Source organism: Meleagris gallopavo, chromosome 6, assembly GCF_000146605.3.
Source record: "Meleagris gallopavo isolate NT-WF06-2002-E0010 breed Aviagen turkey brand Nicholas breeding stock chromosome 6, Turkey_5.1, whole genome shotgun sequence".
Lineage (NCBI taxonomy): Eukaryota > Metazoa > Chordata > Aves > Galliformes > Phasianidae > Meleagris > Meleagris gallopavo.
In genome coordinates, this window is record NC_015016.2 from 33,610,518 (window position 1) to 33,632,822 (window position 22,305).

General features: G+C 39.2%; 2 protein-coding genes across 2 annotated transcripts in view; one reads left to right on the forward strand and one right to left on the reverse strand.

Moving 5' to 3' along the window:
• Nucleotides 1-2,589, reverse strand: part of RFTN1 (raftlin, lipid raft linker 1) — a 21,443-nt gene extending 18,854 nt beyond the window's left edge. Inside the window, exon 1 of the mRNA XM_031554048.1 lies at nucleotides 2,512-2,589. Within this exon, the coding sequence (XP_031409908.1) occupies nucleotides 2,512-2,589 (78 nt within the window). The remainder of the gene's footprint in view (nucleotides 1-2,511) is intronic.
• A 224-nt stretch (nucleotides 2,590-2,813) lies between these two features.
• On the forward strand, nucleotides 2,814-21,439 carry GALNT15 (polypeptide N-acetylgalactosaminyltransferase 15). Its single transcript, XM_010712851.3, has 10 exons — nucleotides 2,814-2,843; nucleotides 3,248-3,440; nucleotides 4,113-4,317; nucleotides 11,072-11,239; nucleotides 11,825-11,942; nucleotides 12,820-13,014; nucleotides 16,470-16,601; nucleotides 17,630-17,731; nucleotides 18,554-18,694; nucleotides 19,611-21,439. The coding sequence occupies exons 1-10, from the start codon at nucleotides 2,814-2,816 to the stop codon at nucleotides 19,755-19,757; spliced, it is 1,431 nt and encodes a 476-aa protein (XP_010711153.1). The 3' UTR covers nucleotides 19,758-21,439.
• Nucleotides 21,440-22,305: the final 866 nt, after the last annotated feature.

A 22,305-nucleotide genomic window follows, 5' to 3' on the forward strand; every position in this document is an offset into this window, starting at 1 on the left:
CCGCCGCTGCAGGCAGTCCAGGTCTAAATCCAGATCATAAACCTGCAGAGGGAGGTCTATCTCTAAGCCAGCCCTGTCCTTTATGGACCAACATGCAACCTAAAATGATGTTTTTTAAACATGATTCACTCTGTGGGCCTAGCTCACAGCTGTGCCAGTCACATTTTATACTGATGTAACATGAGAGTGAAGCAGTAATGAATCAGAATGTCTATTATGTTGTTCTGTTGAATCCTGTTGCTTGTAATAATGTCTATTATTGTTTATTAGAGAGAAACCAACCAGTTAGAGAAATTTCAGTAAGTCACCTGCATGGACTGTCTCTCTCATTTCACTTTAAATGACAAATTCTTCAGACTCAAAGCTATGCCTACCGATTGTGAAGCACTGCTATAAAATAAGGCTGACCAGACTTCATGTTTACATACTTCCTTTTCACATTTAAAACAGAGTGAAAGATGTAAGGTAAATGCTGTAAGATACACATAGCTGCTGTTCCTGTTATGTTTTGCACTGGAGCTGCAGAACTGCAGTTTCTTTTTATAAGATTACAGAGCTCCAGTGGAAGCAAAGCAGAGCCTGCTTTGCCTTGATAGCTCTGGATCCAAATTCTTCACCTGGAATGTGATACTTCAGACCTCTCTGCCCAGACCCCAGTTTGTAACATACCCTACATCTCTTTGCATGCCTTTCTAGGTGAATGTTTTATGCCACTTGTCAGAAAGTAGATGCATAAAGCTGTATCTGTTCCAGTATTCCAACTGATCCTACTGATTTATCCAATGGATAAATCAGATGCCTTGTTTTCCCAATTTACTTTGAGTAACCATATTCTGTGTAAAAAATGTCTGTTTTCCTCTCCTGAGCTTGAGCAACAAGCTGTATGTATTCAGGCAAATGCAGACACACAAGTATCTAAATGAATTTTAAGTTTCCTTACAAAAGCACAGGTTCCACTTGAGTGCTGCTGGGAACTGAATCTCAATGAGATGTTTTCCTGCAGGTGAGTGAGAGTTGCTGCTGGCAGAGCAGAGCCTTTGCCCTCTCAGAATTGCTCTCCAGTTCCTATCTGCATGTGACAATTCCTTATTTTTCACAAATTGGATTAAGTCACTGTGCCTTGTATCAGTCACAGCCCTGACTTTTTGAAATGTTGATTTATGATAGACAGCCTGAAACTGCTCCAAATTACAGGGAAGGCAATTCTGCATACCAGCACCCTTTCTCATTTTTCTAAAGACTAGATATCTATATAGCAAGCCTTTTCCAATCTCCATGGCAACTAAATACTCACCACCTAAGCCACATATTCAAGCACAGTCATTTTCAATTCTCTTCCAATTAAGATTCTGCAACAGTCTTATTTTATTTTTTTGCTATAATCACAATACTAGCAACAAAGCCTTGCAGTGTTATGGTGGACAGTATAGGTGGGTATAACTGTACTGAGTATTCCTGGTTAAAGCTGCCTGGTAGTAAAAGGACTGCATCAGATCTTCACTTTCCTTCACTATCTGTAGATTATTCTGCCTAAAAATACAGATACCATCAAGTCACAAGAGTATTTTTTTCTCCATACTACTGAAGAATAGCAAAAATCTCCCATATACAATTCTGAGACAACACTGTTGATTACAGAAGCATATCTATAATATTCATGTATTTTTACTTGCTATTAAATCATTCAGATTGTGGATTCCAATGAATGATAAGCAGGTTTGTATCTGGTATTGTCTAACACGATAGGGTCCAGTTCATGAACTGAAGCATTAAGTAAAACGGTAATAAACAGCAATATTCAAATCATATCCCTGACATGAGCTTCTGCTACAGTTGAATTAGCTGAGCAACTAATTGCTTAATAACCACTGTAAAATCTGTGATTTGTTTGGCAGTATGAAAATGCTAAAAGAACAATGGATCAGATAAAAACCAAATAAATGGCTTTCATGAACTGACAGCAGATACAGAGCTGGATCTCTAAGCAGCCTTGGAACCAAGATGACATATCAAGTTAGGTGTAAATATTTTTACATAATTCAGTCATTCCTTCAAGAAGTTCTTGCTGCTAAACAAATTGGAAAACTATATGAGTGCTACTTGGGAATTAAAAAGCTTTTAAATGCATTTTCTAATGTAAGCAAAATAGATATACTGGCATTTGAGAGCTTTTTCTGGAAAATGAATACCCTCCTGCCTGCACGGTGTGTCCTTTGTCTTTTGAACTAAAATGGGCAGATGGAAAAACAGCTTTTGTGGTGAATACAGATTTTTAGTTTCTTTACTTACGTTTATGAAATAATGTGATAAGGGTCTATAGGGTTTTTATATATGGAGTTTCTATGACGATGAACAGAAACGTTTTTGATTTTTAAATGCTTGAGATCCATCCCATTCACTGCCACCTTGGTGTTTGTTGTTTTAATGTCATGGGAGACATCTTGGTCCCATGGCAATCTGGGAGCCATGGGCCCCCTCTGGCACTCTGTAGCCTCTTCAGAAATGTCATACCATGTCCGCACAGCCAGGTTTCTTGCAGTAGATTGTATCAGTACTTTGAGTTGTAAAGGAAACAGCAGAAATAGTCATGGGGATAATCTACCTATTTGGGAGCCTCTTTCATCAGTGATGCATTCTCATCAGGAAAAGCAAAGTGTGCACTTTGTAGGGAATATGCATTAACTTTCTTAAATGCATCTGTATTAGTTTTCATTACCTAAGTCAGGGTCTGTTTCTTTGCTGTACAGGGATGCTGGCTTCATTCTCTGTAATCTAGGTCAGGCAGTCCACAGTTACGCTGATGTGTTGTGTAGATGAGTTATTTTTTCTTGTTAGTCTTAAAGGTACTGCATTTCAGTTTGCTCTTTTTTGTGTTACATGAGAAAATATGGAAGGGGTGGAGATTGGCTTTGATCTACTGTATCACCCTTTCTCCTTTGCTTTAATTGTCTTTTCAATTCCTCTTTCTTTGTCTTCTGTATCATTTGAGCTCTTTGTTTCTGTTGCAGCCAGAACAGAAGGGAAAGAAAAACAACCAACCAACAGAATACAGCAAAACATTCATATTCATATTTTTAATTTTTGTAATGTCATTCTTAAATTTTCACTTCATGTTCCAGTCTTAGACACCTTAATACTTCCTTTGCTTCTTGAGCTGAGATCTTAGACTGCTTTCCATCCCTGAAAATTTAGGTGTAGCTTGCAACTCTGGTTTGAGAAAAGTAGCCAACTGTACCAGTGTTTCTAGTGTCTCCCTCATTTGATTCTATACAGGTGCCTACAGCAAGAATATGACTCCAGCCTGCCTACTGCTAGTGTCATCATCTGTTTCCATGATGAAGCCTGGTCTACTCTGCTGAGAACAGTGCACAGCATTATTAACACAGCCCCAAAGGCCTCCCTCAAGGATATCATCCTAGTAGATGACCTGAGCCAGCAAGGTAACCCCATTTCTTTGTATGATCTCTGCTTTCCAAAGCTGCAAGGAGGAAACTGTCCACCACCAAGTATTGTATAAAGAGAATAAAAGGCAAATGGGAGAGAGCTTTGAGCTGGCTGCCAGGTTTCAATCTTCCATCTCTAGAATTCAACTTAGCCTTTCAACTTTGAAATATGTTTCTTTTCTTCCCTATCACTTTCAATCACTCTGAGCTTTCTTGCTTTAAAATAAGATCACGGAATGCAAATCTTCCCACTGGACCAGATCTGGTATAATAATTTCCAGACATGGACTTTGGCTGAAGTAAGGAGTGGAAAACTCCACATTGCTAAAGTAATCACAAGTCCTTGGGAAAGCCAAACACCTGTATCTCATGCTGATCTGTGTCTTTTATGAGAGAATGAGAACATCTACTTTTTGGTTAAAACAGGAGAGGGAGATTTTAAGTTTTTCATAGGAACAGCTTCATATCTAGTGAATCTCAGTTTCCATTAGTCTTTACTTCTCTTTGACATTACACTGCTGTGGGAATATTTGGAACTTGGCCTGCATGGCCATGTAAAACAAATGCTCCCAGAACATTTTACTGGCAAGCAAGCAACATCTCCTACTACCTGTTGCTTTCTAGTAAGAACTTGAATCAAAGCTAAAATGACTGTTCTATTTATGACAGGGCCCCTGAAGTCAGCTCTGAGTGAATACATCTCGAAGCTGGATGGCGTGAAGCTGATCCGGAGCAACAAGAGGCTTGGAGTCATCCGAGGACGGATGCTAGGAGCTGCACGGGCAACTGGAGATGTGCTCGTCTTCATGGATTCACACTGCGAGTGTCAGAAGGGCTGGCTGGAGCCACTCCTGGCCAGGCTGTCCAGCAACCGGTAAATACAGAACCACAGAATCATAGAATGGTTTGCGTTGGAAGGGAGCTTTAAAGATCATCGTGTCCAACCCCAATATCTTCATGACTTCTCAGCTCCCTGAATGTGCTAATTCCTGCTGGAAGAGATGCACGTGGAAAGATTTTGGTTTATTTATTTATTTATTTTAATCCTTGCCTGGTTGTTTCCTTTGTGCAGGTCACACTGCTTTTATGTTCTGCTTTCACACCCCATGCATCACCATGATATGTGGGAAACAGGATAGGGCATGCAGCCGATAAGCTCACTTCATACCCGATATCACTAAACTGGCATTTTTTATCCAGCCCTCGCTAGATCTATGACAAGGCTTCCTAGTGGTCTGAATTAAAAAGATTGCAATCCATTATTTTTACTTTTTAGTTGTCTTAGTTATGAAGCTGAAGATAAAAAGGGATGCTTACCTTAACCACTTTGGCTTCCTGAGCCTGCCGGGTTACAAACCAATGTCAGCTGTACCATCTCTGTTCCACAGAAAAACAGATTTTCCACACAACTTAGACTGTTATAGCTAAACTCACACAGGAAGATACAGATTTGTATTTTCAGAGTGGTATAAGTCTAGGTTGGTGCTCGGGCCTACTCTCTAATGTACACCTGAGCTAATTTTTGCAGTCCTTGAGTTCCTCAAGGACATTAAGGAAGTCAATTCATTATTTTTCCTAATTTGCTTGTAATGCTTGCATGGAGATCATTCGTCAACTTGGCTTCATTTAGCAGTTGAGGAGCTGTTAAATTCAATCATATCCACTGCCTAAGACAGCCCAAATGAGGAAAACACAGTGACAAAAAAAGCTTAGAGTAACTAGTGAAATACCCCTAATTCTTCCTCTGACTGCACCAGTCAAGCTGCTATCCATGCACTTTTGCATGGATGGGAAAACAATCACGTAGAGCAATTTTCAGCTGGCAAAGAAAAATGCAGCCTTTCCAAAGATCAGTCCTTTGCAGGAGTTTAAAGGAGCTGAGAGAGAGACTTTAACTTTGAAAGCTGATCAAGCCCAATTTTCTACACGCCTGAGCAGATCTACCACTGTTATTATGATCTTAACAATGCATAGATCTTTACATAAACAGAGAACTCACTCTGTTGAGTTGAACATATTCACGGAAAGGGAGATATCCCCAGTTCTGATTAACCTGTGGTAATGACAGACAAGACAAACATGAGAAATGTTACCCAATTTTACAAGAACAGACAGATTTCTAAAATATTTGACTGCTCTGTGTGATTGCATTTCATTTCCCAGCATGGTGGTTTTATTCATTAACCCAAAAGTATTAAGCCTTTCCAAAGTCATTACATGTGCATTTATGGGCACCCTGGCTGGGACCAGTTTTTTGAACCATACCAAACAAATTGACTGGGATGCTGTGCATCAGCTTAGTGCACCACCTCAAGAATGTTCGGTGATTTGCAAAGCATTCCTTGACATCTGATTATTCAAGGATGAATACCAAAGCCACCTGAACAGCATTAAAAAACTAGATGAGACGTCCCACAGATCATTTCACTTGACAACTGCTTATATTCCAGCCTAATTCCAGGTGAGTAGCATGGTGTATAGTACTACAGCTATGCAATTATTACAATCATCTTTTGTGGGTTGTGCCTTTTCCAGGAGACTGCAGGATACAACTGCTATATTGTATTTAGTCCAGAGGCACTGAAGGGCAGAGGGGAGCATATGCTCATTTGTTCCTGAAGCCTTGAAAAGGTTGCTGCTTTAACCTAAAAACAGTGACCATCGGGCCGAAGTGTATGGCTCCTTTCTTGCAGAAGATTGATTTAAAAAAAAATACAAGTTCAAATTGTGGTTCCTGTCAGTATTGCATGGAAGCAAAATAAGCCTTGATTACATTCTTGAAAAGGAATTCCAGCTCTAGAAAAGGCAGAAGTGCCATAGCATTGTCAGAGGGGGATGGCTTGCAGAGGAGTAGCTTGTCCTCAAGACTTTTCCCTTGCTCCTCACTGCAATAGTTATTTCCCTCTGTGCTCGTGCACTGACTACAGCACAGCTCAAATATTGCTAAGAAACTGAAGCCTGCAGTATCAAAAGAAGCCTTTCTGGTTTCTAAAATTCAAAGTGTCTCTACTTGGCTCCCTGATTCTAGGTCACTAATTTTTAATGAAATTATGTTAAACAGAATAAGAAATGAACACTGCAATTGAGAGATACCTCATTAGCCTTGGACTCAAGCAGAGCCTCTGTTTGTAGATACAGGAATAGATACAGAGTTGCACTGCTCAAAAAATTACTGAGTGGAGCTAGTTTTATGGCACTACACTAGGGAGATGGAAAATATTTTGCAATGAACAGTTCATTTATCTTTTTTCATCCAGCCCTCTGTTTTTTCTGTGGACCGTCTCTCAGCTTTTCAAGCTACCAAACACATAAGTCATCTGTTTTCAACCATCTCACAGGCTTGGAGAAGTATGAATTTGCCCATCCAGAGGACACGGAACCCCATCATGAATTTCAGCATGCATTTCCATGCTATTTTTCTTGGTTTTGAAAACCAACATCATGTACAGCAGCCTGCTCCCTGGGAATTCATAGAATTGTAGAATCACCAAGCTTGGTAAAGACCTCCAAGATCGTTAAGTCCAACCTTCAATTCACTTTTGGCCTGATCTTTTTATAGCCTCTGTTCGTCAATAACACTAATTTCACTTCCATGGCGTGTTATCTGAAGATGTGCTATCTCCTTACAATCTTTCACAGTGCTGATCAGTATCAGCAGGTGACCTATTTTAAAGAAAATGAGGTAAAGAAACTTGAATCTAAAGCCAAAAGCAATCAGTTTTGCCAAAAGTAGAAGAAATGAGGAGTTAGTTATGATTCAATCAGATTAAAATCTGTTCCTTTCCTAGCAAAAAGAAAAAAAGATAAATCACTAAAAAGCGCTTTCAAAATATCATGTCTACAACTTCAAAACAAAAATGTTAATTAACTCTTCCTCTTCGCGTGTTACTCTAAAAATAGAAAAGAACATACTGTCCATGCTGACTGCAAGGGTCATGAGAAGATATTTCATTCACAATTGTATTCTGTTGAGAACTCCCAAACTAGGAAATAGTTGTTGCTCGGGTTGCTCTTTTGATGGAATTGTGACCTTTTGTAGATCCTGTGTGTTCCAAGCATTTGAAACATTCGCAAATTAGTACCACCAGAGTCAAATGGTTCAAAGCCTTGCTGCTGGTTATATTTGAGTTTCCTGTTTTTTTCCTTTCCTTGAATTCCACGGAGTGAAATTAGCTGGAGTTTGCCAGTATGTTTTTCGCTTCAAAGCACCGAAAAGCTGCTGACTGTCTGCCAGTTATTCAGTTAAAAACAAGAAGAATAGCTAAGAACATCTTCCAGCTTTCAATTACCTTCTGCTGCAAATTTGCATTTAGATCCACACAGAGTGCGAACCATCATTGAATATGCAGAAAACATATTAAAAAGGCTTTTCTATACAAAGCCTTGTTACCAAATGGTATGTAAAGCACTGCTTGATTAAGATTAAACTGAACATTGTCCGGTTTTCACAAAAGTTACTGGATTTCTCTATTTCAGATCACAAAGACACCCTCAATATTTAAGTTCTAAGGAGGTGTGGCTTTATTGGTTTCAGCAGAGCTACACTAGTTTGTACTAGGTAAGGATCTAGCATTACATTTAGAAACACTCTCTTGAGAACGCTTTATCATGGCGTGCTGAAAAAACTACTGGAGTAAAACACAGTAATCAATTTATACTGTATAATTTTGTGGTAAAGGATATTTGATTTTATTTTGTTCTGTTTCATTTTTTAATTTAGCCAGGTTAGAATATGGCTCATCCAGTGAGGTTTTTTTTCTCTCAGCTGACTTAAAAATTGTAATTTTCTGTGTCATAATTTGTATTTAGTTTGGGTTATTGCCTGTTTTCCTAACCATCAGAACCATGACATCAGTGCAGGTATTTTTCTTGAATAACATGGAATTGTCATGCTCAATAACAAGCAAAGTAAAAGCATGCACTAAAAAATAATGGTTATTTCAGCAAGAACTAGTACTATTTATACGAGCAACTGCACTGATGCGAGGAGTGTCTTTGGAGTCTGGAGTTTTATAGCAGTAACGAATTTAAGGCAGATCCAAAAAGAAGAACAGGTTTAAATTGGTTGGATATGAAAATGGAGAATCATCTGAAATGTCTGGATTGTCTGATCCAGAATATATCTAAGCATAACTTTGAGTATTCACACTATCTTTATCTGAGCTATGCTGCATATACGCATATGGTCTAATCTTCATGACCGGGGTTTTTTGAATGGTTCAGTCTACATTGCCTCGCCTGGCTTCCACCCAGGCATGCCCCCCTGATCTTCCCCTCCTGGCCCTGAAACTTTGAAATAAAGGAACCCAGAATCATTTGTTCCTTTCTAGATGAGAATGGAGAGTCAAGCAGCGATCGCTTGCATTTCAGCAAGTAGCACTGAACAGGTGGGAAGTATCCACCTCCAGGTACTCTGCTAACCAGACAACTGTCAGTGATGTCTACAGAAGAGAATGCAGCAGGATGTAGAAATTACAATTATAGTGATTTTTCATTTTTTGAAGTTTAGCCTTATAACATCCATTTAATCTGCTAGTTGGATTTTTCCCAGCATGTCAAATTAGAAAACACCTGCTTGTGTAAGTCCACCAGAGCACTACCTTTTAGTAACTTTTAGAAGCAGTCTGCTTCCTTTTCATACTGTTAGTGAGTAAAGGTTAAATACAGTTTTCCATTATAAAGCTAACTCCTGCCGGCTTGAGTTTGAGGAGGTTGCTCCTGTCCTGGCTACAAAACTGTATCACCATGTTTTCATCAAGAGAATTGAGGGAGGATATCAGCTTTGTTATTTTTATTTGAGTCCTGCAGAAGAAAGGCAGCAAATCACTGCCTAGAAATGTTGCCTAAAGGTGACCATAAAATTGTTTTATTTATAAACACAATGCCTGTTTCCAAGAGCACTTATTATACTATATTACAAAGGCTGGTTTTATGCCTGAATGGAGAGATATAATCACTTCTCTGTTTTAAAACCTTCTGCCTTTAGCTCATCATAGGGCAGTTTGCTCTTATTAGGAAACAAAGGAATAACTGAATCATTTTGATGCTATTGTCTGCATGGTACATTTTCACACAATTCACTGAAGATCAGTAATCTCTTTTTCTCTGTGGGGTTCTAAAATTATCTACAGTAAATGGCAACTGTGATAAAACAGAATATTGAGCTTCCCTGATCCTGTCTCTGAAAAAAACATTACAATAGAGATTGTAAAGGCAGAGCAGATATGTTATGACATGACCATCACCAAGAGCTGCCATCTTCCTCAGCTGGTTCTGGTCTCTGACATTGAAAAGAACAAATGGTTCACTGCACTGAAAATGTCTGAGGTGACTTTCCTCCATTGACTACAGTATAGTTTTTTTCACCTTAATCCCTAGTAAATCTGTTTACGAGGGTGGATAGTGGTAGGACAAGGGGGAACAATTTTAAATTGAGACAGGGGAGGTTTAGATTAGATATTAGGAGGAAGTTTATCACACAGAATGTGGTGACACACTGAGACAGGTTGCCCAAGGAGGCTGTGGATGCCCCATCCCTGGAGGCACTCAAGGTCAGGCTGGATGTGGCTCTGGGCAGCCTGGTCTGGTGGTTGGTGACCCTGCACATAGCAGGGGGTTGAAACTCGATTATCATTGTGGTTCTTTTCAACACAGGCCATTCTACGATTCTATGATTCTATGATTCTAAATGTTAATTACATTTTCTATAGAATACCTTCTAGATAAGCCCTTACACTAAGACCAGGGGCTATACTTTCTGTGTAAAGGAGCAGAAATGGTTACTGTTGTTCTTCAATATATTTTTTCCTGCAGTCCCTAACACCACTGTATTTGCACTCTGAAAATTTCCAAATGTGATACATCACTGACCTGGAAACAAGGCATACTGATGGCTTTTCCAAATTGTCAGTACATTCCAGGATAATGCACACTGTGAAACGTCATGACAAGTCTACTATGGGGACATGTCTAATACCTCATCTCTAACTAACCCAAATTTAACCTGAGGTAGAAATCAATTGAAAGATTGCTGCTCACAGCACAGTGCCTCTTAGAAGTCAATTTCTCACAGAGACAGTGAAAGCACATTAAGGATGTAGTAGAAGACTACACAAAAAGAAAATGTTTCACAAAACCAGTGATAGAAGTTAATTCAAAAAACCAAGCAGAACAAAGTAAGTGAAAGTGCATACTTCGTTGGCCTGAAGTGACAAACTCATGAAGTGTGTGGAACATTTAGAGAAAAATGAAAGGATGGTAAAGTGCATGAGACCAAAACCATCTTTCAGTATAAATTCTGCACCCATAACTTCAAATGTTGAAACCTCTGTAAAATTGCTTTACAAGAATTCCGATGGTTAACGCATAGCAAAATCCTGAATAGTTTTAAAATGACAGTGCAACATATAGGTTATCAATAAATTATTGATCTTCAGAATCATTACTTCATGCTCAGTATTCCCATGCATGGAGCATCTGAGCTCTATCAGGAGGGAAAATGAAGGCACTCAACATCCAGAGGAGTTTGTGCTTGTGCTCTACAGTGTCATAAAGGTGATCCACTGTTCACTAACACAGAAGTGAAATTATTCTTCAGCTTTAAAAAGAAATTATATTGTCTTTTTCAGCAACAGTGTCGTCTCCCCTATCATAGATGTCATAGACTGGAAGACTTTTCAGTACTATCACTCTGTGAGTCTGCACCGAGGTGTTTTTGACTGGAAACTAGATTTTCACTGGGAACCAGTGCCAGAGCATGAAGAGAAGGTACGACAGTCTCCCACCAGCCCTATCAGGTAACAGTTCATAAGCCGATATGCCTCCACTCACCTCAACAGAACAATATGAGCAGTCTTCCAGCTAATAAAAGAGAGACATGGTTACTTGTATTTGCTTGGTTAATGTTTTTTGAAGGGGATGGGTTTTTGGCTTAGATTAAGATTGTTTGACCTTTAAAATTCATTCTAAGTAGATTGCAGTTCTGCTTGCAATGTGACAAATGTCTTACGCACAACTAGAAGCAACTTCTCTACAACTTGACCAGACAAAGTATTAAGATTTGTAGGGAAAGCAAATGATAGACTACGTAGAGTTAAAAATCTTAATCATTATGTGTATCTGTAGTTTTGAATGTACTTGTACTTTACACTTCTTACTGTTCGGAGCCTGATTCAACAGTTCAGAGCTTGGCTCTCTTCCCCAGGTAAATCCTAGAATTCAATTCCAGTTGTTCTTTGATAATTAGTTAATATGAGATTATAAGGACTAATATTCAATAATTTTTTATATTATCTCCACCACAGAAATGGTGGGGTTTTCATTCTTCATATAATTCTCTGTCCAAAACAGTTGCTCACTTCCAAACTACTATCTATACACAGGAGTCCTGCAGTAGCTGGTGCAGTAGTTGCCATGGATCGACATTACTTCCAAAACATTGGAGCTTATGATTCTGACATGACCATGTGGGGAGCAGAAAATCTAGAGCTATCTATAAGGGTAAGAACCTTAATTAAAACATCAAGTGCTGGTAACTACTGGGTTTTGAAGGGATCTGAATGAAAAGGCAAGAAGTGATTTATAAAAGCAATTAAGTGTGGAACTCCTTGACATATGGCAAATATCACTATACTTTCAGAATTCTACCTCATGCTCTGTGATCTGTCAGGACTATACAAGAATATGCAGATGCTGTGAGTTAGAAGCATTATGTCAGAAGGAAGTTTCACTATCACTGTTTGCCTGAGGTCAGAGTCACTGGATTAGCTAGCTTCTGAGAGCTGCCTCTTCTATTTTGGCATGCACCAAATGAAAAATTGCTTTCATTTCTTTGCCATCTACTTTAAGTATCAAATTGTTTATGTTATATTGTGTGCATTAGTTTTTGCTGAATATGAAGAGTAATCGATATTAAAAAGCAACAAAAGTTGCAGACACAAAGTCTGCAAGTCTTTAAAGTCCAAGGCAAAAGAAGGTATGCCCAAAAGTCTCTTCACTACACTGCAGTCTGTGTACAGGAAAACATAAAAGCATATAAATGGTTACACAGCATCAAATCAAAGGTCTGTCTTGCACGGTATCTTCTCTGTGTCTCCATGTCTGTGGGGAGCAGTGTATGAAGAAGCACATCATGTTCTTTCTGTTTCCAGGAATACACAGACTAAGATGTCCTGAGGGGAATCTATAGTAAAGGAGCTTCTTCTATTCAGATGTTTAGAAATTTTGACAATTAACATTCAGCCACTGCCCAGAGAAAGCTTTAGCTCAATGAGTGACTCTGGCTTTGCATTCTCACTATTACTGGTTTGTAAAGCCAGCTGTGCTTTACTAGCTACATAGAAGATAATCTGTTTTTGCACCTTCACCTGTTTTTCAGACCTGGCTCTGTGGTGGCTCTGTAGAAATCATTCCATGCTCCCGTGTTGGGCATGTCTATCGAAATCATATTCCCCATGCTTTCTCCTATGAAGAGGCCATTGTGAGGAACAAAATCCGAATAGCAGAGACTTGGCTGGGTTCTTTCAAAGAGAACTTCTACAAGAATGACACAGTGGCTTTCCTAATCAGCAAGGTAAAGACATCTGTAGTGGTCTGTTTCTGAGGGAAGGACTGTGTGTTGCGGTAGGTGATGGTGGTAGGATGGTAGTGTGGGTGTCTGTGTACAGTCAAACACTCAGTAGGCTTGGCACCAGGTAGTTTTTCGTTTTTGTAAAAACTGCTGGTGGAAAAGCTGTTAGATCAGGAAAAAAAGAAAGCCTAAGAGTTGTTTGCTGAAGTTGTCAAATATCGTAGAGTATGATTTTATCTCCAAATGACTCCTCCTTCAGGCTGCCCAGCAAGCTGTGGTTTGGTTTTCCACTAATGACAGCATATTCGATAACAGTCATCTGAAGTGGAGCCTAGCTGCACTGTGTGCTTGAAAGATCTTTTTGAAGGATTCATTCTTCATTGCTGAAGGCATCTAGTATGTGGTTCAAGTAATATTCACTGGCATGTGGCAAACTGTGGTCCTACTCTAAGATAATACATCTGAGTGCTCTAGTGACTAAGAAAAGTTGATTTCTTCACAAGCTGACAGAAGCAATTGTCTGTAACTGAGGAAGTTAGATCTCATCATTAGTACTTTTTCAAGTTACTTTATCATTAGAAGCATCACAGAGCCAGCGGTGCAGCCTCCAGAGATTTGGGTTCTCAGTAGCCTAGCATGCAGCCACACTTGAACCACATACCAGCTACACACCACCTAACAACGACAGAAAGGCCATGCTTCTTTTTAAGCCACTGTGTGATCCACTGCGGATCATGGTCAATCAGGGGACTGCATATGCCTTGTATCACAAATTGCTGGATGCTGTATTAGGAGCTATGGCAGTAAAGCTTTTAATGTTGCAGCAGTTTTCCAGAATGGAAAATGGCTCCCAAACCTTTTCTGGTACTGGTATCCTCATCTACAAGGCAGTGGACAAACCTGTGAGCAGTATGGAATAATAATTTTTAAGAAGTGTATCAAGTTCATTGAGTAATGCCATGCTTTTCAGGAGAAGATTCCCTGAAAACACTTGGGCACAGCATGGGTCAGTGCCATGCAAAGTATCCCAGTAAGTTTCCCATTCAGTTTCACTCTGCATTTCAGCCCTTCATGTCTTTGCTGCAGATCCGGCAGTGGCCGCATCACAGTGGGGAGAGGAAAAAAGCCACGTGCCAGTGGGGCTTTTCTCCTGCCACCTAGTGGGACTTCCTTAGGCTGCCCCTTAGGTTCCTTAGGCTTCCTTAGGTCTGCTCCTCCAGTCTGGCTCCTGTGCTCATGCTTGAGCCCGAGACACACATTCAATTTTTAATTCTGTTTTCACTTTTTAAAAAGGCTTCTCCCTCTGTGTCTGTGCAGTAGTTTTTAACTTCACTGGCCAGAGTTTCATGATCTGACTCACAAGGCTTAAAGCCGTGTAACAGAAAGGAGGATGGTAAGCTCTTTTAAGATGATGTTTATCATTTAATTATTTCCCGAAAGCCATTCTTGTCAACTCAGAAGCAATTTTCAGAGCTAAAAACTACTGCCATCAATGATTCCATTTACTACCTATGAACACCATGACCTTTTGCCTGAGAGTTTATTCTAGCCAAGGTACTTTAGCACTCCTAAGTATGATGCTCCTTCAAATGACCAATTGTACGATCTCCATGTTCAGAATACCAGAACATAAAAGGCCTTTTTCTCCATTCCTTTCCTTCATAGTCAATACGATTAGCCTGTCAGTACAGCAAGATGCTGTTCAAGACACAAGCAGGCAGTGACATTACTGCTGCTCTGCTGCCAGGGCTGCAGAGAGCCCTGAGGGATTGACTGCACGGCAAGGCTGAGCGGAGCCACCTATGGGCCACTGCGAGCCTTGAAACAGAATTGCCCAACACTGGAAATAAAAAATGAGCCCTATTTAGACAGCTTTATAAGTCTTCCCATTTTATGGTCGAAATTACATCTTGCACAGGATGCCTGTGGTGTGAGCAGTTAATACAGATGAATAAAGCTCTCTGCAGCTCTCCATGGTTTCAGCCACTGTCTCTTTTTCTCTTTTTTTCTGTGTGTGTTTCATTTATTTACAAGCACAGTTTCCTTTCAGATTGCTTTATAGGGCTAATGAGTCTCTCTAGATTATTTACAGCACTTATTCAGCATCAAATGCACACTGTAACTAGCACAACAAAATGAGATTAACTGTCACCACCTTCTTCAGCTAAAGCTGAAAAACATCTCTTTTTAGAGGAAGCATTTTATTCCTCTATTTCCCTCTATATTCCTCTAGTTCCTGTTACAAGGAAACCTCTTGGTGGCAGGTTTGTGAGGTGCTGAATTGCTGAACTTTGTTGTTTTGCTTATTGAATGTAGGGCTGACATTAAATGATGAGGTTCTCCTTAGCATACTGCAACTGTTGAGATTTGCTGGTGCAGCTTACACGGGCTGGCATGATTGATACACACCATTAGAAACTGATGCTTCTCTCTTCATCTTTTGAACAAAAGGCCTTTTGTTCATCGCTGATTTTCAAGCGTGTGGCAAAAGCATTTTTACTTTCTTAAGGCTGCTGAGAAATGGCTGAGCTAAGGAAAGTTATTTACAAGCAATTCTTTTCTTACGTTCCCAATTCTAATTTCTGACAGGAATCCACACTGCTGTCCTGCAATCTCAAATTACATTTCCCAAATGTAAAAATGTGAAAGGGGAAATCTACCGCTGGCAAGAAAGAGGAGAAAGACTCTTAAAGGTGGCAGGACTTCTTGTAGTATTTAGGTACTGAGAGATTTAGAAAAGTGTTTCGTGTGCTTTTATATCTACAGTTTAGACACTTACCTGCTTAGGAGGTTTTCGGAATCCTGTTTGTCATCTTCAGGTGCTAAATACCCTCAGATACTCAGACCCTCAGTCCCTTGCAGTGACGATGCTCATTGCTGCAGCAAGGGTTGATGGTAGCTATCTTTTTTCAGAACAGAGTTGCTACTAGGATTATGTGTATGCAACTTAAGAAAATACATAAATCTGGAAAGTTTTTATGCCTTTACAGTCACAAAACACATTTACAACTCAATTAAGCAACCGCCAGACAATTATTTGATTAGGTTCATGTTACACCAAATTCTACCCTTAAATTCTCTGATAATAGAGGATTGACACTTTTTTTTTTTTTTAATTTTGGGGTAAATTCCATACTGAATGACAATCTAAATACCCCTGATTTCAGTGCAAAAAGTATCAAACTTGGCCTGGAGATTTTTAATTAAAAAGATTATGAAGTCTGATGTATCTTGCAGGATAACAACAATTTTAAAAGAAATACCTATTTTCACTGAATGTGCTACTTCTGAAACACAAAGCTGGAGAAAGAGTACACCTGGTCCTCCTCTTTTGCCTAATCTTGAGAGATATGTATCATGCAGAATAGAAGAAGTGGTAGAAATAACTGCTACGCAGTCATTTTCATTTCTAGCAAACAGAGCAATATCCTTTTTTGCCCTGTGCTTTCTCCATGAAGGCAGAGAAACCAGACTGCAGTGAGCGCCTTCAGCTACAGAAGAGACTGGGCTGTAGAAGCTTCCAGTGGTTTATAACAAATGTGTATCCTGAGCTCTCCCGGCCTGAAGACACACCAAGATTATCTGGCAAGGTAAGAGAAAATGTACAGGAAAAAGGATTCGTGTTTTCCCATTGAAGACCCCAGTATCACTTGGATATACTAGTTAATACTAGGTACTCAGTATCTGTGCAGTGAGAGGCTGCTCCCACTTTGAAAAGCTTTCAAAAGAATAGAAGAAGAAGCAAAGGACTGAAGAGAACAGCCAGTCCAAATTCTCACATAAACCTTGAACACCAGCCAAGAGATGAGCTCACCCTTTATAGTTTGGTGTCACAGATCAGAGGATCCTAAACTTAGATTCTTTAGGTATCATTAAAAAACAGAAAAGAACTGTGTTGCTCCATTCAGATGGCAATTGCAACAGCATCTGGGATTCCTCTATGCTGATCCACATGTATGAAGGAAAAGAAGCATTTCCCCAGTCCTGCATTTCCTCCAAAGACAGAGGTAATAGTGATAGCAGTTCCTTTGCAGATTGTGTACAGGATGTGATACTAATCTTTTTTAAATCATTAAAATATGGATTTATTCCAGGAACCTCTACTGGACAGGATTTCCCCTCAACAAGGCAATAGGTCTACTAATTAAGTCACACACTGATATCTGTAGACAAACTTTACTGCATCCTTCTAATGTTCTGTCTGTTCCTTATTATCAAGGCTTGCTTGAGAAAAGCATAACTGTGGATCACGGGAAATGTTTTTTTCCCCCTGGAATATCCGTATTTTTGCCAAATACCATGTCAGCTTGAAGGGCAATTTTCCATTAGCAAAAAAGTAGTTCTGACAGATTTCTTTTATCCATCATAATAGTTAAAACCAGAAGTGGGTATCTCTAACTTAAAGCTTATTAGGTAACACTGACCTTTGGTGAGACTCTCCCTTCTTATCAGATCACTTTGCAAGATCAACATGTAAGATCTAGTCTAGAAAAAAAATACTCCCTGAATTACATGCAAAATCATGTATGATAAGGGGATGTAATCATAAAAAAAAAGCTAGCTGAAGGATATTTTCTTGATATCTGTGCTTTATTTCAGTAAAAATATTTATTTTCAGCTTTACAATACTGGTGCTGGCTTCTGTGCAGATTACAGACCTGGAAGGGCCTCGGCAGATGGCTCTATCAAACTCTCTCCTTGCAGTAACAGCCTCACCCAGGTACTGTAGATTTTACATAAAGAAGCACTGCATTGGACTTAGGGAACTGTTCAGAAGATATTCATGTAAACATTTGGGTTGACGTGCTTGGAAATAATGTGTTCAAAATTAGGTGTGTGCTAAGGCAGTGTTCCACACCTTTCTGTAGCTGAGCATCATTTCAGAAGTGGCAGTATTCCATGCCCGAGACCAGATCCCCACACTTTGTTCCAGCACACGTTGTTACGTGTAGTTACAGTAGTTATTTTCTGGAACCTGGAGAAAAGAATGCCTAGGCATAAAAGGTATGCATCCATTTTGGAATAGAGGTGGGTTTTCCCATATTCTAGCAACCAAAACACTGCCTAAAAGACAGGAGGGAAATCTGTGTAGACTGGCAAGGTGGCATTACACTAGCAAGTTCTTGCACTGAGAGAAGCCAAACCAGTACAGACTGACTGCAGATATTTACTCTAAGTCCCAATGAAGTTTCACTGCTCACAGTGAGCTCAGGGTGAGCTGCAGGCACATTTTTAACTGTAATGTGTACAGACACTTTAGAAACATCCTTCTGTTCAAATATTTATTAAGGTAGAAAGATTTCTTGTAGAATGGGTTTACTTTGTATGTAATCACAGTCCACAAAGTCTTTCCTCAGAAAAATAGTCTCAGGCAAGTAGCTTTGCCAAAATTAGCTGGGGAGATTGCCTAGTTGATTATCCTTCATTCATGTTTGGGTGGCATCTAACAAACAGGAGTGGGAAAATTAATGTTGGAGCGAACATTTAAGATGAACTGGGATGCCTTTCCATCACTGTTCAAATAAACCTCCTTTTTTTCCAGCACTTTGAATATAACAGCATGAAGGAAATCCGTCTTGGGTCTGTTCCACTGCTTTGCCTTGATGTCAGACATGGGAAGGTTATCCCTCAAAACTGCACAAAGGAAATAGATAACAGTGAGCAGCACTGGGACGTCCAGGAGGTCAGTACTGACTGCTGCAAGGGGGTGACTGCACATGGCAACTGTGCGATCGCTGGGTAACTGACATGATTTCATCTGCAGGGAGGGATGATATAGCTGAAGGGCAATTTTCACTTCTGTACTATTTTCATCCAGGAAATTTAGGAGGCTGTTAATCCGTTTACACTAATTACTACAAATAAATCTGGTTTAAAAACACAAATTACAGAAATCCTACCTACATTCACATACCCTTATTTTAACTGCTTAACTTACTAGCTTTATAGGAATACAATCAGAAGCTAGGTTGTGAAAATAAGAGCAGGATAAATCTTTGCCCACTTCTTTTAGACAGGGGAAGGCATTGTGAATCCCAAGTTCTTCCAAATAAGAGCCCCATGGAAGTAGGGAAACATTTAAAATGCCTCCTGTGTTGTAGGAGGACAAACCTCTTATAATAACAGCTCAGTATTACTCAGACTTCATCAGTCAGAATAAGAACTATATAAGAATAGAAAAATGTCATGCTTGAGGACAGCCTGAGAAAACAGAAGTCAGCGTAACTATAGGGATGCTGCAATCCTCAGCTACAATATCTGTTGTAATTTGTTTTGATTCCTAAGAGAAGGACTGGTCCTTTTCAAATTTTGTGGTCTCTAATACTGTAGTTGATGCTGATGATATTTACCCATAGAAAAACAAAACAAAAGAAAGAGATTTAGAGAGTTCTGCACTTGTGAATCCTGTCAGCTTCCAAAGAAGCTGTGTTCTCACAATGCCTAGTGATCATGTTTAGAGCAATACTAACATATTTTTGAACAATGTCATTACCGATGACCTACTATACATTAAAAAATCAGAAACATTGCCTAGTTTTTACTGGAAATCTCTTATTTTTTTACTTGTTCTTTCTTCCCCTTCTCCTCCCATATTTTAGAATGGAATGATTGTCCATGTCCTTTCTGGCAAATGCATAGAAGCGGTGAAGAGTGAAGATGAGAAGGACTTGTTTTTGTCCGTATGTAACAAGAACACAAATCAGCTGTGGCAATTTGAACATTCCCAAGGGCTACGTCAGAGATAACTGCCAGGTCTGTGGGGAGATCAAGTCTCCAAAATCTAGCATTACTTCTCTTTGGGATTCAAGATATGAATGTTTACTACAAGGAAAAGAAAGATGTTTGTGTTTGCTGTAGCATACAAGGAAGCTAGGAAGGTCCTCCTTCAAAAGCCTGGCTCAAACAGTTGCTGCTGGTTTCTGGCTTTTCAGCTCTAGCTAAAATTTCCATTATTCTGTATAAATGGAATAAAGATACTGTGAGCATCAATAGGTTCTCAACTCTGCTACTGCAGAAAACAGTTCAGTTTACCATTTGAAGGAAATGTGGGAAACTGGCTGCCAGACAGCTTGTCTTCCAGCCTAATCTGTGACATCTGAGGATATAGGAAAATGAATGTTAGGGAAACACTTGAAACTGTAAGAGGACATCAGCCAAACAGGAGGGGAATGTAATCTAGTTGTACAGTGCACTCGACTCATATGAAACAAAGTAGGTTTTATATGTATTAAAGTAGTAGATGCTTTCATGTGTAATAGCTAAAGTCTTGTTTTCCAGCCTGAGCCAGATTTCTATCACCCGTAAGACAGCACAATTCATAAATTAGTACTTAATTAGGCACTAACTGCTTTAATTGCTTTGGAATACCAACAGTCCGCAGAGTTTGGCACACTCTTCCTTATATCCTTCATCCAGAGTCTAATTGGATGGGATAATTAGACTGAATTATTAACAACTTTTTTGGTTCAGTTTTCATGAAAACTAAGATCAACTCATAGAAAAACTTTTGTGGAATACAGAAGAAAACCAAAGCAGATTTGAGAGTAGACTGGCAGCTCCTCTGCTTATTGTGAAATTGAAAGTACCAGTGACATTCATTTGTTCTTATAAAGCTTTGGGATGAGCTCATTATTACTGCAGTGACAAAAGTGCTGGTTGGAAAAAGCAAAAGAAAAGACATGACAGGTTTCAACACTGGCTATCTAGAAAGAAAAAAGAAAATACTGATGTCTGCTTCTACTCGCTTGCTGCCCACTGTACTAAGTAAGTCTTCTACACTGTGAGTTTTAGCCATGAAGATCTTTTTGATTGTTGCTGTCATGGGTCTCCCAGCTGATCTGCAAAAGGTAACAACATGCATAATTTTCTAAAGAAGCTTCTTCTGTAGTGCCTGCATCCCCACTGACCTCTCGTCCCTCACAGAGGTGACTGAGAGTTCATTTCAGGTAATGACAATGGTCTCAGTATGCGCTGGCAAAGCAACTTCCATCAGCATTTTGTCAGGGCACTTGCAATTTTGGAGTTAAAACAAACAATGATGACAATTTCCAAGAGCTTTGTAGGACAGAAGAATGAAGATCTGGGAGTTTTCCCATGTCGGCTCCACACCTGATTTATTGCATAAAGCAATCATATATACACATATTTATTAAGGGGAAAGGACATTGTTAATGAAACCTGATGTTGATTTTTTTTCAAGAGACAGAAAGAAAATCGCTTTCTTATAAAATGTACAGCATATTGTGTGAGCTTCAGACAAAGGAAAGAACAATACTCAGCTTAGAGTATTCCAGTCACCAGCTCTTGGTTAACCATAATACGTCTGTTTCAAGCATACAAAACTGACTACAACAGAAGACATGAGCAGCATCCTGTGTTATGTTGTCCAAAAAATTAGCCACTGAGGTCCCTGCTTGGCTTGAGTACTGCAGTTTCCAGATCATGTTCAGGCACCACTCCAACCACTCTAATTGCCACTTACACTTTCTTTGATAGCATCAGAACCCAATGCCATTTGCTGCTATGTCATTTAAAATTTCCCGTGACACTCTTGAAGACGCTTCAGTTTTTAACTGAAAGGATGGTAACAGAACAACAAGTGATATATGATCACTGCCAGATCTATGGTGAGAAAAGACACTCTCTAAAATCACAGAAAAATTGAGTGAAATGCTGTTTTAATGAAATGTGATTGCTTTTTTTTTTTAACTATGACAGATTTTTAAATGATGTATTATTTATTCTATTTTGGACTCTACACTGGGAATGTCATTCCTTCAGCATTTTGCTTCGTGTTTCAAAAGTATTTGTACAAATATAACTGATCACAAGTGGGATTTATCATCATGAGAATGAAAATATTTTTGTTTAGAGTGGAAAAGTTTGGGATAAAATTTAAAAGCTGTGGAGATCCTCATCTAACACTACTTTTTAACAGAATTATAAAAGCCTAGAAAATAATGTTTGCTGTAGATATGTGTACATGTAACAAAATGTTACATCATATCTCTTCCAACAATAAAATTAAAACATATTGTTCCAAATGATTTAATGAATAATTACTACTGTTATTGCTGTACATAGTACACGTATGTTTGGTTTCCAAGGAGACTACACTTCAGAGCACATGACAGAAAGAAGTTACTGCATGGTCCAGGAGGTCTCTGTATGGGGACAGCAAAGGGAGAGGGCTTGTGGGCCATATAACACAGAACATTTCCCTCTAATATAAACATAACCTGTTATGACACACACACACACACACACAAACCAACAAAACAAAGAGAAAACATC

Bases quoted from the DNA above. Each gene is read 5' to 3' on its own strand.
- GALNT15 (XM_010712851.3), top strand. From the start codon at position 2,814: ATGAGTTATTTTTTCTTGTTAGTCTTAAAG. The intron at 11,943-12,819 runs GTAAGAACCTTA...CCTGTTTTTCAG, and splicing joins ATCTAGAGCTATCTATAAGG to ACCTGGCTCTGTGGTGGCTC. The intron at 18,695-19,610 runs GTCAGTACTGAC...CCCATATTTTAG, and splicing joins AGCACTGGGACGTCCAGGAG to AATGGAATGATTGTCCATGT.